This window comes from Chlorocebus sabaeus, chromosome 6 (assembly GCF_047675955.1).
Source record: "Chlorocebus sabaeus isolate Y175 chromosome 6, mChlSab1.0.hap1, whole genome shotgun sequence".
NCBI classification, from domain to species: domain Eukaryota; kingdom Metazoa; phylum Chordata; class Mammalia; order Primates; family Cercopithecidae; genus Chlorocebus; species Chlorocebus sabaeus.
The window spans coordinates 24,381,962-24,401,059 of NC_132909.1; the positions used below are offsets into that span (position 1 = coordinate 24,381,962).

At 51.9% G+C, this 19,098-nt stretch overlaps 1 protein-coding gene across 1 annotated transcript in view; it reads right to left on the bottom strand.

The window, feature by feature from the left end:
• GPI (glucose-6-phosphate isomerase) overlaps nt 1-19,098 on the bottom strand; it is a 52,743-nt gene that overhangs the window by 12,466 nt on the left and 21,179 nt on the right. The window contains exon 10 of the mRNA XM_007996256.3: nt 18,683-18,736. Within this exon, the coding sequence (XP_007994447.1) occupies nt 18,683-18,736 (54 nt within the window). The remainder of the gene's footprint in view (nt 1-18,682; nt 18,737-19,098) is intronic.

Genomic DNA, 19,098 nt, shown 5'->3' on the forward strand with positions numbered 1-19,098 from the left:
GATTCCTACCTCCTCAGATATTGAAAGACCCAGATCCCCATACTAGGGCCAGATGCTACATTCTCAGACATGGATAGACCCAGATCCCTATAATTGCGCCGTCCTACCTCCTGAGACATGAACAGACCCAGATCCTTATATCTGTGCCAGATCTTACCTCCTCAGACATGGACAGACCCAGATCCTCATACCTGTACCAGATCATACCTCCTCAGAAACTGACAGACTCAGATCCTCATATCAGGGCCAGATCCTACCTCCTCAGATACTGACAGATACAGATCCTTATACCCGCACCCAGATGCTACCTCTTCAGATACCGACAGACCCAGATCCTCAAAATCCTAATGGGCCAGATCCTACCATCTCAGACATGAACAGACCCAGATCCTCATAACAGGGCCAGATCCTAACTCCTGACACTGACTGACCCAAATCCTCACACCAGGGCCAAATCCTACCTCCTCAGACACTGACAGACCCAGATCCTCATACCTGTACCACAGTCAATCTTCTCAGACATGGAGAGACCCAGATCCTCATACCTGTACTAGATTCGTACCTCCTTAGATATTAATAGACCCAGATCCTCACACCAAGGCCAGAGCCTACCTTTTCAGACATTAAAAGACCCAGATGCTTATATCTGCACCAAATCCTACCTCCTAAGACATGGACATGGACAGAGCTAGATCCTCATACTCAGGCCAGATCCTACCTCCTAAGACATGGACAGACCCAGATCCTACCTCCGCAGACATGAAGAGACCCAGATCCTCATACCAGGGCCAGGTCCTACCTCCTCAGACATGGGCAGACCAAGATCCTAATACGTGTACCAAATCCTACCTCCTCAGACATGAACAGACCCAGATCCTCACACCTGTACCAGATCCTACCTCCTCAGACATTTACAGACTCAGATCCTCATACCAGGGCCAGATCCTACCTCCTCAGATACTGAGAGATCCAGATCCTTATACCCGCACCCAGATCCTACCTCATCGGATACTGAGAGACCCAGATGCTTGTAATCCTCATATCAGAGTCAGATCCTACCTTCTCAGACATGAACAGGCCCCGATCCTCATACTGGGGCCAGATCCTACCTCCTTAGACAATGACAGACCCAGATTCTCATACCTGTACCTGCACCCAGATCCTGCCTCCTCAGATATTGACAGATCCAAATCCTCATAAGCCTCATGCCAGGGCCAGATCCTACCTTCTCAGACATGGACAGACCCAGATCCCCATACCAGGGCCAGATCCTACCTCCTCAGACACTGACAGACCCAGATCTTCACACCTGTACCAGATCCTACCTCCCTGGACACAGACAGACCCAGATCCTCATACCTGTACCAGATGCTACTTCCTCAGAGATGGAGAGACCCAGATCCTCATACCTGTACTAGATTCGTACCTACTCAGATATTGGCAGACCCAGATCCTCGTACCACGGCCAGATCCTACCTTCTCAGACACTGAAAGACCCAGATCCTTATATCTGCACCAGATCCTACCTCCACAGACATGGACAGACCCAGATCCTACCTTCTCAAACATGAAGAGACCCAGATCCGCATACCAGGGCCAGGTCCTACCTCCTCAGACATTGACAGACCCAGATCCTGATGCCTGTAAGTTTCCTACCTCCTCAGACATGAAGAGATCCCAGATCCGTATACCAGGGCCAGTTCCTACCTCCTCAGACATTGACAGACCCAGATCCTCATACCTGTACCAGATTCCTACTTCCTCAGATACTGAAAGACCCAGATCCTCAAACGAGGGCCAGATCCTACCTTCTCAGGCATTAAAATACCTAGATCCTGATATCCGTGCCAAATCCGACCTCCTCAGACATGGACGGACCCAGATCCTAATACATGCACCAAATCCTACCTCCTCAGACACGAACACACCCAGATGCTCCTATCTGTACCAGATTCCTAACTCCTCAGACATGGACACACCCAGATCCTCATACCTGTACCAGATACTACTTCCTGAGACATGGAGAGACCCAGATCTTCACACCTGTACCAGATCCTACCTTCTCAGACATGGACAGACTCAGATCCTCATACCTGAGCCAGATCCTACCTCCTCAGACACTGACAGATCCAGATCCTTATATCCGCACCCAGATCCTACCTTTGCAGATACTGACCGTACCAGATTCTTATACCTGCACCCAGATCCTACCTCCTCAGATACTGACAGACCCAGATCCTCATAATCCTAATGAGCCAGATCCTACCTTCTCAGACATGGACAGACCCAGATGCCCATACCAGGGCCAGATCCTACCTCCTCAGACACTGACAGACCCAGATCCTCAAAACTGTACCAGATTCCACCCCCTCAGAAATGGAGAGACCCACATCCTCATACCAGGGCCAGATTCCTACCTCCTCAGATACCGACAGACCCAGATCCTCATACCAGGGTCAGATCCTACCTTCTCAGACATTGAAAGACCCAGATCCTTATACCTACTCCAGATCATACCTCCACAGACATGGACATACCCAGAGCCTCATATTCATGCCAGATCCTACCTCCTCAGACACGGAGAGATCCAGATCCTACCTCCTCAGACGTGGGGAGACACAGATCATCATACCAGGGCCAGACAGTACCTCTTCACACACTGACAGACGCAGATCCTCATGACTGTAACAGATTCCTCCCTCCTTAGACATGGAGAGACCCAGATTCTCATACCTGTACTAGATTCCTACCTCTTCAAATATTGAAAGACTCAGATCCTCATACCAGTGCCAGATCCTACCTTCTCAGACATTAAAAGACCCAGATCCTTATACTTGCTCCAGATCCTACCTCCTCAGACATGGACAGACCCAGATCCTCACACTTGTACCAGATCCTACCTGTTCAGACATAGAGAGACCCAGATCCTCACACCTGTACCAGATCCTACCTCCTCAGACACTGACAGACCCAGATCCTCATACCTGTACCCGCACCCAGATCCTATCTCCTCAGATACTGACAGACCCAAATCCTCATAAGCCTCATAACAGGGCCAGATCCTACCTCCTCAGATATTGATAAATCCAGATCCTCACACTTGTACCAGATCCTACCTCCAGACATGGAGAGACCCAGATCTTCATACATGTACCAGATTTGTACCTCCTCCGATATTGAAAGACCCAGATCCTCATACCAAGGCCAGATCCTACCTCCTCAGATACTGACAGTTCCAGATTCTTATACCCGCACCCAGATCCTACCTCCTCAGATATTGACAGTCTCAGATCCTCATCTTCCTATCAGGGCCAGATCCTACCTTCTCAGACATTGAAAGACCCAGATCCTCATATTTATGCCAGATCCTACCTCCTCAGACATGGACAGACCCAGATCCTACCTCTGCAGACATGAAGAGACTCAGTTACGCATACCAGGGCCAGGTCCTACCTCCTCAGACATTGACAGACCCAGATCCTCATGCCTGTAACAGATTCCTACCTCCTCAGACATGAAGAGACCCAGATCCGCATACCAGGGCCAGGTCCTACCTCCTCAAATTTGACAGACCCAGATCATCATACCTGTACCAGATTCCTACCTCGTCAGATACTGAAAGACCTAGATCCTCAAATGAGGGCCAGATCCTACCTTTTCAGACATTAAAAGACCTAGATCCTTATATCTGTGCCAGATCCTACCTCCTCAGACAGGGACAGACCCAGATCCTAATACATGCACCAAATCCTACCTCCTCAGACACGAACACACCCAGATCCTCCTATCTGTACCAGATTCCTACCTCAGACACTGACAGATCCAGATCCTTATACCCGCACCCAGATCCTACCTCTGCAGATACTGACCGTACCAGATTCTTATACATGCACCCAGATCCTACCTCCTCAGATACTGACAGACCCAGATCCTCATAATCCTAATGGGCCAGATCCTACCTTCTCAGACATGGACAGACCCAGATGCCCATACCAGCGTCAGATCCTACCTCCTCAGACACTGACAGACCCAGATCCTCAAAACTGTACCAGATTCCACCCCCTCAGAGATGGAGAGACCCACATCCTCATACCAGGGCCAGATTCCTACCTCCTCAGATACTGACAGACCCAGATCCTCATACCAGGGTCAGATCCTACCTTCTCAGACATGGACAGACCCAGATACTCATACCTGCACCAGATCCTACCTCCTGAGACATGGAAAGACCCAGATCTCACACCTGTACCAGACCCTACCTCCTCAGGCATGGACAGACTCAGATCCTCATACCTGGGCCAGATCCTACCTCCTCAGACACTGATAGATCCAGATCCTCATACCTGTACCAGATTCAACCTCCTCAGAGATGGAGAGACCCACATCCTCATATGAGGGCCGGATTCCTACCTCCTCAGATATTGACAGACCCAGATCCTCATACCAGGGCCAGATCTTACCTTCTCAGACATTGAAAGATCCAGATCCTTATACCTGCTCCAGATCCTACCTCCACAGACATGGACAGATCCAGATCCTCATACTCATGCCAGATCCTACCTCCTCAGACACGGTCAGACCCAGATCCTACCTCCTCAGACACGGGCAGACCCAGATCCTACCTCCTCAGACACGGGCAGACCCAGATCCTACCTCCTCAGACATGGATAGACCCAGATCCTCACACTTGTACCAGATCCTACCTCCTTAGACACTGACAGACCCAGATCCTCATACCAGCGCCAGATCCTACCTCCTCAGAGACTGACAGATCCAGATCCTAATACCGGCACCCAGATCCTACCTCCTCAGATACTGACAGCCCCAGATCCTCATACTTGTACCAGATTCAACCCCTCAGAGATGGAGAGACCCATCCTCATACCAGGGCCAGATTCCTACCTCCTCAGATATTGACAGACCAAGATCCTCATACCAGGGCTAGAACCTACCTTCTCAGACACAGACAGGCCCAGATCCTCATACCTGCTCCAGATCCGACCTCCGCAGACAAGGTCAGACCCAGATGCTACCTCCTCAGACATGGGGAGACATAAATCCTCATACCAGGGCCAGATCTTACCTTTTTACACATTGACAGACCCAGATCTTCATGCCTATAACAGATTCCTACCTTCTCAGAGATGGAGAGACCCAGATCCTCATACTTGTACTAGATTCCTACCTGCGCCAGATCCTACCTCCTCAGACATGGACAGACCCAGATCCTCACACTTGTATCAGATCCTACCTGCTCAGACACAGAGAGACCCAGATCTTCATACCTGTACCAGATCCTACCTCCTCAGACATGGACAGACCCAGATCCTCACACTTGTACCAGATCCTACCTGCTCAGACATAGAGAGACCCAGATCCTCACACCTGTACCAGATCCTACCTCCTCAGATAGTGACAGATCCAGATCCTTATACGGGAACCCAGATCCTACCTCCTCAGACACTGACAGTCCCAGATCCTCATAATCCTCCTATCAGGGCCAGATCCTACTGTCTCAGACATGAGCAACCCAGAGCCTTATAAGGGGGCCAGATCCTACCTTCTCAGACACTGACAAACCAGATCCTCTTACCTGTATCTACACCCAGATCCTATCTCCTCAGATACTGACAGACCCAAATCCTCATAAGCCTCATACCAGGGCCAGATCCTACCTCCTCAGACACTGACAGACCCAGATCCTCATACCTGTACCAAATTCCCCCCTCCTCAGATATAGACAGACCCAGATCTTCACGCCTGTACCAGATCCTACCTCCTTGGACATAGATAGACCCAGATCCTCATACCTGTACCAGATCCTACTTTCTCAGACATGGAGAGACCCAGATCCTTATATCTGCGCCGGATCCTACCTCTGCAGACATGGATACACCCAGATCCTCGTACTCATGCCAGATCCTACCTCCTCAGACACGGGCAGATCCAGATCCTACCTCCTCAGACATGGGGTGACACAGATCCTCATCCCAGGGCCAGATCTTACCTCTTTACACATTGACAGACCCAGATCTTCATGCCTGTGACAGATTCCTACCTCTTCAGACATGGAGAACCCAGATCCTCATACCTGTACTAGATTCCTACCTCCTCAGATATTGAAAGACTCAGATCCTCATACCAGGGCCAGATCCTACCTTCTCAGACATTGAAAGATCCAGATCCTTATATCTGTGCCAGATCCTACCTCCTCAGACATGGACAGACCCAAATCCTCATACTCATGCCAGATTCTACCTGCTCAGACATAGAGAGACCCAGATCCTCACACCTGTACCAGATCCTACCTCCTCAGACACTGATAGACCCAGATCTTCACACCTGTATCACATCCTACCTCTTCAGACATTGACAGACCCAGATCCTCATACCAGCACCAGATCCTACCTCTCCAGATACTGACAGATCCAGATCCTTATACGGGCACCCAGATCCTACCTCCTCAGATACTGACAGACCCAGACCCTCATAATCCTATCAGGGCCAGATCCTACCTTCTCAGACATGGGCAACCCAGAGCCTCATACCAGGGCTAGATCCTACCTCCTCAGACACTGATAGACCCAGATCCTACCTCCTCAGATACTGACAGACCTAAATCCTCATAAGCCTCATACCAGGGCCAGATTCTACCTTCTCAGACATGGACAGACCCAGATCCTCATACCAGGGCCAGATCCTACCTCCTCAGATATTGACAAACCCAGATCCTCATACCTGTACCAGATCCTACTTCCTCAGACATGGAGAGACCCAGATCCTTATACCTGTGCCAGATCCCACCTCTGCAGACATGGAGAGACCCAGATCCTCATACTGATGCAAGATCCTACCTCCTCAAACATGGACAGACCCAGATCCTACCTCCTCAGACATGGACAGACCCAGATCCTACCTCCTCAGACATGGAGAAACCTTGACCTTCCTCAGACATGGACAGACCAAGATCCTCATACTTCTATGATTCCTACCTCCTCAGACATTGACAGACCCAGATCCTCACACCAAGGCCAGAACCTACCTTCTCAGACACTGAAAGACCCAGATTCTTATACCTGCGCCAGATCCTAACTCCGCAGACACGGACAGACCCAGGTCCTCATGCTCATGCCAATCCTACCTCCTCAGACATGGACAGACCCAGATCCTACCTCCTCAGACATGGAGAGATCCAGATCCTGCCTCCTGAGACATGGAAAGACCCAGATCCTCATACTTGTACGATTCCTACCTCCTCAGACACTGACAGACCCAGATCCTCATACCAGGGTCAGGTCCTACCTCCTCAGACATTGACAGATGCAGATCCTCATACCTGTAACAGATTCCTACCTCTTCAGATATTGACAGACCCAGATCCTCATACTAGGGCCAGATCCTACCTCCTAGGACACACTGGAAGACACAGATCATCATATCAGGGCCAGATCACAACTCCTCAGATATTAACCGACCCAGATCCTTATACCTGCACCAGATCCTACCTCCTCAGGCATTGACAGATCCAGATCCTTTTACTTGTGCCAGATCCTACCTCCTTAGACACTGACCAATCCAGATCCTTATATGTGCATCAGATCCTACCTCCTCGGACATGGACAAATCTTCAATACTGTACCAGATCTTACCTCCTCATACCCTAACAAACACAGATCCTTATAATTGCACCAGATCCTACCTCCTCAGATATTGACAGACCCAGATCCTCATACTTGTGCCAGTTCCCACCTCCTCAGAAACTGACAGACCCAGATATTCTTACCAGGGCAAAAGCCTACCTCCTCAGAAACTGACAGACCCAGATCCTCTTACCAGTGCCAGATCCTTCCTCCCTCGACATGAACAGACCCGGATCCTCACACCTGTACCAGATCCTACCTTCTCAGACAATGAAAGACCCAGATCCTTATACCTGTACCAGATCCTACCTCCTCAGACATGAACAGAACCAAATCCTCATACGCATGCCAAATCTTACCTCCAGACATAGCAGACCCAGATCCTCACACCTGTACTAGATCCTACCTCCTCAGACATTGACCCAGATCCTCATGCTTATGCCAGATCCTACCTCCTTAGTCACTGACAGAACCAGATTCTCACACTTAATACCAGATCTCACCTCCTCAGACACTAGAAGATCCAGATTCTCATACCTGTGCCAAATGCCACCTCCTCAGACACCTGAAGACCCAGATCCTCACACCTGTACCAGATCCTACCTCCTCAGATACTAACAGACCCAGATCCTCATACATGTACCAAATTCCCACCTCCTCGGAAACTGACAGACCCAGATCCTCATACCAGGGCCAGATCCTACCTGCTCAGACATAGACAGACCCGGATTCTCATACCCAGGCCAGATCCTACCTCCTCAGACATTGAAAGACCCAGATCCTCACACCTGTACAAGATCCTACCTCCTCAGTCACCTGTACAAGATCCTACCTCCTCAGTCACCCAGGTCCTCGTTCCTGTATCAGATGGTAACTCCTCAGACTTTGACAGATGCAGATCCTCATACCTGTACCAGATTCCTACCTCCTCCAACACTGACAGACCCAGATCCTCATTCCTGTACCAGATGGCAACTCCTCAGACATGGACAGTCCTAGATCCTCATACCAGGGCCAGATCTTACCTCCTCAGACATGGACGGACCCAGATCCTCATACCAGGACCCGATCCCACCTCCTCAGATACTGATGGACCCAGATCTTCATACCTGTACCCAGCCTCACCTCCCCAGACACTAGAAAACTCAGGGCTTCATACCTGTGCCAGATGCTATCTCCTCAGGCAATGGAAGCCCAACGGCCTGACACCTGAGTCCAACCTCACCTCCTCAAACACTGGAAGACCCAGATCATCGTACCTGTGACAGGTGCTACCTCCTCAGACATGGGAAGACCCATATCCTCACACCTGTGCCAGGTGCTACCTCCTCAGACATGGGAAGACCCAGATCCTCATACCTGTGCCAGGTGCTACCTCCTCAAACACTGGAAGACCCAGATCATCATACCTGTGCCAGGTGCTACCTCCTCAAACACTGGAAGACCCAGATCATCATACCTGTGCCAGGTGCTACCTCCTCAGACATGGGAAGACCCAGATCCTCATACCTGTGCCAGGTGCTACCTCCTCAAACACTGGAAGACCCAGATCATCATACCTGTGACAGGTGCTACCTCCTCAAACACTGGAAGACCCAGATCATCATACCTGTGACAGGTGCTACCTCCTCAGACATGGAAGACCCATATCCTCACACCTGTGCCAGGTGCTACCTCCTCAAACATTGGAAGACCAGATCCTCATACCTGTACCAGATGTTACCTCCTCAGACACAGGAAGACCCAAATCTCATACCTGTACCAGATGTTACCTCCTCAGACATCAGCAGACCCAGGGCCTCATACCTGTAACCTGCTGTTACCTCCTCCGACATCAGCAGACCCAGGGCCTCATACCTGTAACCTGCTGTTACCTCCTCCGACATCAGCAGACCCAGGGCCTCATACCTGTAACCTGCTGTTACCTCCTCCGACATCAGCAGACCCAGGGTCTCATACCTGTAACCTGCTGTTACCTCCTCCGACATCAGCAGACCCAGGGCCTCATACCTGTAACCTGCTGTTACCTCCTCAGACACCGTCAGATCCAGGGCCTCATACTTGTACCAGATCCTACCTCCTCACACACTGGGAGACCCAGATGTCATACCTGTACTTAGCCCATCTCCTTGGATACCTCTTCCAGCACCACATACCTGTACCAGGCCCTACTTCTGTAGACACTTGCAGACCCACAGCCCCATACCAGTGCCAGGACTCACCTTCTCAGCCTCATACTTGTGCCCAGGTATGCTTCCTTGGACAATGAAAGACCCAGCAGCTGTCTGCTGCTCTTGGCTGGGTCTCCTCAGATATTAAAAACCCACAACTACATTTCTGTTCCCCAGCCCACCTGCTTGAATAGTGGCCCAGTGCCTCATACTTGTGCCAGGCCCCACATCCTCAGATACTGACAGACCCAGATCCTCATACCTGTGCCAGAAATTCTCTGTTGAACAATGAAGACTCATCACTTTGTACCTGTGCCCATTCCCAACTCCTCAGGCGGTACTGACAGATCCAGAACCTCAGACCTGTGCCTCACCCTACCTCCTGGACACTGACAGGCCCAATGGGTCATACCTGGGCTCGACCGATCTTCTCGGCCCATCACCTAGGCCTATCATTCACACTGCACCTTCTCAAGCCACACCCACAGGCTCCACTTGGTGCCATCAGAATCCTCAGAACTTCACGGACGTCTCCCTGACAGCTGTTTATGGAGCACCTTCCACATTTCTAGCACAGGCAATGGACGCAGAGTGTGGGAGACATACATCAAATAATCATGCCAATAAATGTGAAACTGAGAAACAAGTGCTCAGGAGAAATGGAATATGGTGCTGAGGCCACTTATAAAAGGAACCTGAGGGGTACTTGAGCCTCGATCTCAAGAACGAGCAGGCATGACCCAGAGAAGCACTGAGGGAGCATTCCAGCAGCCGTAACAGCACATGCAAAGGTCCTGTGGCCAAAGCAGCTTTTCTCAAGGGTGACAGAATTAAGGCCCACAGAAAATGATTTGCGTGCTTCTCAGTTCTCCCAAGGATGGTCCAAGACTAGTAACCTTCTAGACATGAAGGAGAGGTACCCACTTATTACATCCAGTAGATGCCTCAGGCTGTGAGGGCTTAATTCTCTCCTAGAAGCCCACTGAGGCAGGAGAAAGCATAGCACCGTCCAGAGAGGTGGAAGGAAGTGAGGACCGCAGGGTGGAAGCTGAGAGGCACAGCGGGAGGACTGTGAACAGTCTGTGGCTAAGGTAAGGGCAGAAGCAGACAAGCCACTTCGAAGCCCCGGAGATGGACTAGGGAGTGCAGAGGACCAATTCTGGGAGCTCTCCAATGTGGCCGAGAGGTTTCTGGGTTTTTTTTAGAGACAGGGTCTTGCTTTGTTGCCCAGGTGGAGTGCAGTGGCATGATCACAGCTCACTGCAGCCTCAAACTCCTGGGTTCAAGTGATCCTCCCATCTCAGCCTCCCCAGTAGCTGGGACTACAGGCACGTATCACCATGCTTGGCTATTTTTTAAATTTTGTGTAGAGATGGGGTCTTGCTCTGTTGTCCAGGCAGGTTTTGAACACCTGGCCTCAGCCTCCCATCTCAGCCTCCCCACCATCTCAGCCCTCTGAAGCTCAGGGATTACAGCCATGAGCCACCACACCCAGCCCAGACTCAGCTCTAGAAACTAAACTTCAGTACAGCCAGCCCTCTGGCTGACCGAGTCCAGGCTGCTCACCGTGGCCGAGAACAGGTCCTGAGATCCCAGTTTTGCAAGAGCCCAAGCAATGCCAAACAGTGTCTGACCTGAGCCTCCGAACCCTCAATCTGCAGATACGGGTCTCTAGACCTCACTTTTAAGTGCAGTGGCCTCTGAGACCACACATTATAGATGCAGCTCCTCAGTCAGTTCAACGTTCTGGGCCTCACCTGCCCCAGTGCCCTAGATCTCACCTTATCTAACTATCATCTACCTTTTCCCTTACTTTACTCACTTTTTTTTTTTTTTTTTTTTTTTTTGAGACTGGGTCTCTCACTCTGTCGCCCAGGCCTGAATGCGGCGGCATGATCTCAGCTCACTGCAACCTCTGCCTGCCAGGTTCAAGCAATTTTCCTGCCTCAGCCTCCTGAGTAACTGGGATGACAGACATGTGATACTATGCATAGCTAATTTTTGTATTTTTAGGAGATGGGGTTTCACCATGTTGGCCAGACTGGTCTCGAACTCCTGACCTCAAGGGATCCACCCACCTCGGCCTCCCAAAGTGCTGGGATGACAGGCGTGAGCCATCGCGCCTGGCAACTTTCCTCACTTTTAACTCAGACCCTATGTCAACTGGAGCACAATGCCACCTTGGATGCAGGCCAACACCATGGACTGGTTACAGATCCTCAGGCCTCTGTAGTACCCTGAGCTCTGTCTATCATATCTGACCAGGGTGCTGAGAACAGACAGCTGACCCACCTGATCCTTAGGGTTCCCCAGACATCACCAGGCAGACCCAGGTACAAACACCTACAATGACTATGGCTTTCCCTTGATATAAGAGCCCACACTACTCACCTAATTGTACCTGACCCTACCACCGAAGGTCCTACCTTTGTCTGACCCACCTTCCCCAGGCCTGGCTAGCCTCACCAATTATGCATTCCTGGGCTAGACCCCACCCACTTCACCTAACAAGCCCAGCAGTACTTTTGTGCTTGAACCCAGATGTCAAGAACCCACCTAAGACCATGTTTATACAACCTCTGTGAAACTGAGCCTGGATCCACAGACTCACTGCCAATGTCAGGTCAACACACCAGCACTGAGCCTGGATCCATGGACTCACTGTCAATGTCAGCTAAACATACCAGCACTGAGCCTAGATCCACAGACTCACTGACAATACTAGGTCAACATGCCAGCACTGAGCCTGAATCCACAGACTCACTGACAATGCCAGGTCAGCATAGCAGCACTGAGCCTGGATCCATGGACTCACTGCCAATGTCAGGTAAACACACCAGCACTTAGCCTGGATCCACAGACTCACTGACAACACCAGGTCAACATGCCAGCACTGACCCTGGACCCACAGACTCACTGATAATGCCAGGTCAACATACCAGCAGTGAGCCTGGATCCACAGACTCACTGACAACCACCAGGTAAACATATCAGCACTGAGCCTGGATCCACGGACTCACTGACATAATCAGGTATACATACCAGCACTGAGCCTGGAGTCACAGCCTCACTGACATAATCAGGTAAACATAACAGCACTGAGCCTGGAGCCATAGACTCACTGACACCACCAGATAAATATACTAGCACTGAGCATCGATGCAATGGCTTCACCTGGAAGACCTTGTTCTGCCTGTTTGTGTCCAACTCCAGTGCCTCAGGCTACAGAGTTACACACCTGTCGAAGATGGGTTCCAGACATCTCAGCTGATAGACCAGGCTTCACATAACCTGACCCCTCATACCCTGACTGACAAACCCAGGTTCCTTTGCCTGAGCCCAACTCAGATTCCTTACAGCCTACCAGGGTCCAGCTTTATTTACGTGAGCCTGGCCTTGGCAGTCCACATCCCGTGTCTGGCTTGGCTTTTCATGTCTCACAGACAGAGCCAATGCTGCCAATCTCTGCTTAACGTCAGCACCAATGAGCTCACTGAGGAGCCTCAGACCTCATCAAATGGAACATCTCTGCCTACCTGTGCTCCCCAGCTGAGATGTGTAGTTCTACCAACTTGTGACTAACCCATTGTCCCCAGGCCTAAGACTGAGTCAGCACAACAGAGCCAGAACCACGCACCAATGACTCCACCTGCAAGACCCCAGGTGTATGTCCCTCTAGCTACAAAGTCCTTGCTTGAGAGAGATACATCTACCTACTCACGTCTAACTTAGGGGCCACAGACCTCGCAGGAAACCCAGAATGTTCTGCTTGCCTGTGGAGACCCCCATGCTATGGGCTTCACCTGAGAGTCCACTCTGTACACCTAGGATCAACTCTGGTTCTTCAGGCTTCACCTCAAACACCCAGGGGCACATTCTTGTGCCTGAATCCAACTCCTGAAAGAGTCAACTCTATCTACCTGCATTCAATCCTAACTCCTCAGCTCTCCTTCAAGAGACAACTGGCAGACCAGTTTTGTCTACCTGCCTGACCCTGGCTCCTCAGACCACACATGGTGGGCCAGCTCTGCCTACCTGTGCTTGACCCTGGCTCCTCAGACCACACCTGAAAGGCTATCTCTACCTACCTGAGCTTGACCCTGGGTTCTCAGACTACACCTAGTGACCCAGAATACCTACCTGTACTCGATCCTGGCTCTTCAGACCATACCTGGCAGGCCGCTCTCCCTACCTGAGCCTGACCCTGGCTCCTCAGACCATAGCTGGTGGGCCAGCTTTGCCTACCTGTGCTTACCCTGGCTCCTCAAACCACACCCAGTGGGCCAGCTCTACCTACCTGAACTTGACCTTGGCTCCTTAAACCACACCCAAAAGACTATCTCTACCTACCTGTGTTTGACTCTGGCTCTTTGGAGTATACCTGGCATGCCAGATCTACCTACCTGAGCCTGATGTTGGCTCTTCAGATCATATCTGGTAGGCAAGATCTGCCTACCTGTGCTCGATGCTGGCTCCTCGGCTTGTACCTGGTGGACCAGCACCCCCTACCTACATGTGGTGAGGGTTCCTGAGCTTGTTCCTTGTAGGCCAGCTCTGCCTACCTCTACTTCACACCTCAGCTGCTCATATCTCATCCAATACACTTGGTTCTTCTTACCTGGGCTTGACTATGACTTTTTAGGTCTCATGAACACACCCAGCTTTGTGAAGCTGCCCTGATTCTGGCTCCAAAGACCTTACCTGCCAAACCCTGCTCTACACACCTGTGTTTAATTCCTGTTCTTCAGACCTGATGGACCCGAAGAGATGTACCTGGACCTGGCTCCAAAAACCTCACCCAAGAAACTCAATTCTACATACCCACTTACCTGTGGCTGGCCACAGCTCCTCAGCCTCACCCAGGAGATGAACTTCTACCAACCCACCTTTTTTCTTTTTTTTTTTTTTTTTTGAGACGAAATTTCACTCTCACTGCCCAAGTTGCAGTGCAGTGGCATGATCTCGGCTCACTGCAAACTCTGCCTCCCGGGTTCAAGCAATTCTCCTGCCTCAGCCTCCCAAGTAGCTGGGATTACAGGCACGTGCCACCACACCCAGCTAATTTTTGTATTTTTTTTGTAGAAATGGGGTTTCACCCATCATCATGTTGCCCAGGCTGGTCTTGAACTCCTGACCTCAGATGATCCACCCACCTTGGCCTCCCAAAGTGCTGGGATTACAGGCGTAAGCCACCACACCCGACCCCTGTTTTTTTTTTTTTTTTTTTGAGATAGAGTCTCACTGTCATCCAGGCTGGAGTGCAGTAGCATGATCTTGGCTCACTCTGCCTCCCCAGTTCAAGCAATTCTGGTGCCTCAGCCTCCCAAGTAGCTAGGACTGTAGGCATGCACCACCATGCCTGGCTAACTTTTGTATTTTTAGTAGAAATGGATTTCGCTATGCTGGCCAGGCTGGTCTCGAGCTCTTGACTTCAAGTGATCTGCCTGCCTTGGCCTCCCAAAGTGCTGGGATTACAGGCATGAGCCACTGCGCCTGGCCTTCCCACCTGTCTTGACACCACCTGGGAAATCCAGACGTGCTCACTGTGCCAGATCCCGGCGCCTCAGACCCTCCTGAGACCTGGCTCTATCCACTGCCTTCACTTCATACCCTCAGAGGTTGTCTACCACATCCAGGTCTTTCTAGATGAGCCTAACCCCGACTCCTTGGGCCTCACCTGATAGATTGTTCTCTCCACCTGTGCCTGACCTCAACTGCAGGACAGTTTAATTAGCTTGACTATGGCTGTTCTGGTCTGCGTGCTCTGGTCTGCGTGCCCCTGGTTTCACAGATGTCACCCGACAAACTCTACCCATCATGCTTCTCAGACCTGGGATACAAACCAGGGCCTGACCTCAGTGGCTCAGACCTTACCTGTGAGACCCAAAAATCCATACCCATGTCTCACCTTAACCCCTGAAACCTCGCCTGCTAGAACCGCTCTACATACCTCCCCTGAAACCTCGCCTGCTAGAACCGCTCTACATACCTCCCCTGAAACCTCGCCTGCTAGAACCGCTCTACATACCTCCCCTGAAACCTCGCCTGCTAGAACCGCTCTACATACCTCCCCTGAAACCTCGCCTGCTAGAACCGCTCTACATACCTCGACCAGACCCAGGCTTCATTCACCTTTCAGACGGATGCAGTTCGTCTTCCCTTTGTCTGACTCCAGCTTTTTGGTCTCTTCCTAGGCTCACCCACCAGAGCTGCTCAGACATGGTCCGAGGACACAGCTCCAACCTGGACCCAATCATGGATCTTCAGCCTCACTTGTCAGACCCAGCTCAACCTGTCTGCCTATCTTTAGCTCCAACGTCCTTACCGGACTGGTCCAGTTCTGCCTACCTGAGTAGAGTCTTGGCTCCTCAGGCCTCCCCTGGAAACCCAGCCATACAAACCTGTCTGATTCTAGCTCCTGGGACCTCAGACAGATGCCGCTCTGAAAGGCTGCACTATACACACCTAACCTGAACAGTCACTTTCCTCACACATGACAGATCACTGGCTGCTGACCTCGGCCTGAGGGAGCCTGGTGAGAGCCCAGTGTTGACAAACACCGTCTGACTGGCCTAGTCTTGACGTCTGCCCTGCAGACCCAGGTCTCCGGACCTTTACTCACCCTGAGCCACTCAGACCGCACCTACCCAGCACAGCTCCGCATGCAACCCGCCGGCCTCACCTGCCGCAGCTCCCCTGTCCTTGCCTCACATCACCAGGTACATTCCTACCTCTCCCGCATCTGGGCTCTGCAGACCCTGACGCCACAGACTTGGACTTCAGTCACGAATTCTCAGAGGCCTCTGATGCCCTGAGCTCTGCCCATCTCACCCAGTCAGGATGCTGAGAAGCAGCTGCTGACCTGTGTGTCCCTAATCCTGGGTTCTAAACACCCCACTCGAGCAATCAGCCACCCACTACCTGATCCTCACTTTTCAGAACCGGCCAGAGATCCCAGCGTGCACACCCGTCCCATGCCACAGGTCTACACCACCTCCCACAGAGCCTGGCTGATATACGCACATACATAGCTTTGGCTCCTCAGACTTCACCTGACAGAACCATCTCTAAATACCTGCCGCTCCTCCAGAATTCACAGACCCATGGGTCCCTCTCCCTGCCCTGGCTCCTCCTCAGAACTCACCTGGATCTGCTCTGGCTCCGCTTCGGGCCTCCCCAGCCAAAACTGGCCCTGTGGCGTGTGCTGACTCTGGCTGAGCCCTGGGAGACTCTGCGACTTCCCACCACCCCTCTGCCTGATCCTGACACCCAAGGCTGCCCCACAACTGGCCCTGGCGGACCAAGAATTTCCACTACCAGACGAGACTCTTCTGATCTCACCTGAGAGCCGGGACTGCATCCCTAGCCCTGAGCTGATGGCTGTAGCTCACCCGAGACCCTCCCTCCAGGAACTTCACCTGCTCCTATCCCTGGGTTCTTCAGATATCACCTTCTGGATTCAGCAGGACACACTCTAGTAACTCAGGCAGATCCCTCCTCCATCCCCTGTGGTCTGTCTAGCCTGGCCCAGGAAGCCTCCGCTTAGGTCCCACCAGCCAGCCCTGGCCCCATGTTTCTGTGCCTAAATATCATTCCTAGGCCTTACCTGGGAGACCAGACCCATCCTCTCCTTAAGCCACACCCTAACTCATCTCTACATGCTGGGTGGTGACGAGCAAGGACACCCCCGATCTGCTCGGCTCCTTGGCTGGCAGCAGCACCCACACATCCCTGCCCACCACCTGCTCAGGCTCCAGATCCCAAGGAGGAGGTGGAAGGCGGCTGCCCTCCATTATCAGGCATGCAACATTTATTAGAAGCCGCACAGTCTCTCTTGACCGGGGTTCCGCATCTGAGCCACAGGATGCAGAAAATGACTTGAGTGACTCTTGTCAATTCTTCCAAGGATGGTATGTAACTAGTCTCATTCTAGAAAGAAGTTAACTCATTATACACAGTGGATGGCTTAACGCATTAGGGCTTCATTCTCTCCCAGACCCCGGTAGCCAAAGGCCCCTAGAGCTTTCAAAGGAACAAGATTATGTCTGTGGATGCCATCACCAAGCAAAGGGCCTCCGGTCCAAATGCCTGGAAACAGCCCCAGGTGGGAAAACCACCACATGGGCAATGCCCTCTCTACTGCGCCTGCCACAGTGTTAGACCCTGCACCTAAGCCTGGCCATGCCCACAGCATTCACAGCGCCCGCACCACACCCTGCACTGCACCCCTGCACCCCAGGCTTCACAGCCAGAGCCCTCCTCACACTACTGCTGAGCTCAGGCAAGTGCACAAGGAAAGCTGCAGCTCACTGTTCGGCTCCAGCAGAGGCGGTCCCATGGACCACCTGTTGCTACAGAGGGGTCTGCAGCCCTGTCACTCAAGGCAGGGTTTGCTCTGCAAGCAGCCCCAGCCTGGCGCCTCCTCTACGCCACCCCCCAGCTCCTCCTGCAGCTCCTGTTGCTCCTTTCCAGGCCTACCCGGTCATACCCCATGCCTCACCCTGCCCCTTGGCCTTTACAGATGGTGGCTGCAGTTCAGAGAAAGGTCATCACTGAGAATAACTCACAACCTCAACTCAGTGAGGGGGGCAAGGGGGACTCGGGTTACCCCACAGTGGGTGTTGCAGGCAGGCACCCAAGGGAGTGTCACCTGGCAATGCAAGCTCAGCCCGCCCTCAGGTGGAAGTGGAGCCCTCATCCTGCCTGGGTTGCTCTTGTCCTCCAAGCCTCTCTGAGGGCCTCTCTACCTTTCCCCAAGCTAGGTATGCAGCAGGTACTCAATAAACACTGACCTGACCTCATGGGCCCCTCAACGGCCATGATTTGGCAAAGGACACTTAATTCACCCAGTGCAGAAGTGCTTGTACTTACATCCCAGAACTCGAACATGTTTTGAGGGTCAATTCCAAACTCCTTCACTTTGGTCTACAAAAAAAAAAAAAAAACAAAGGGAGAGAAATGAAAGGAAGCATTTGCTAGTGGGATGGAAACAGGCGCTCCAGGAGGCAGGAAGCTATGCTCTGTGAGCTGAGCCTCACCTTCCCCAGAGCCAGGGATGGGGCAGGGCTACAGCAGTCTGTGAGTCAAGGGCAGGGCCCAGGATCTGCCCACCCCAAGATGGACACCAGGTCAGTCCATGACCGGCACACCAGTGACGCTGCACCTGTAAAGCCCCCTGCTGAGGGCAGCTGTAACCCCGTGTGAGGAACTGGCCCACACACTGCTCGGCAACAGCTCTCACCCAGGCCTGTCTGGGACACCAGAGCATGACCCCTCAGGGCATCTAG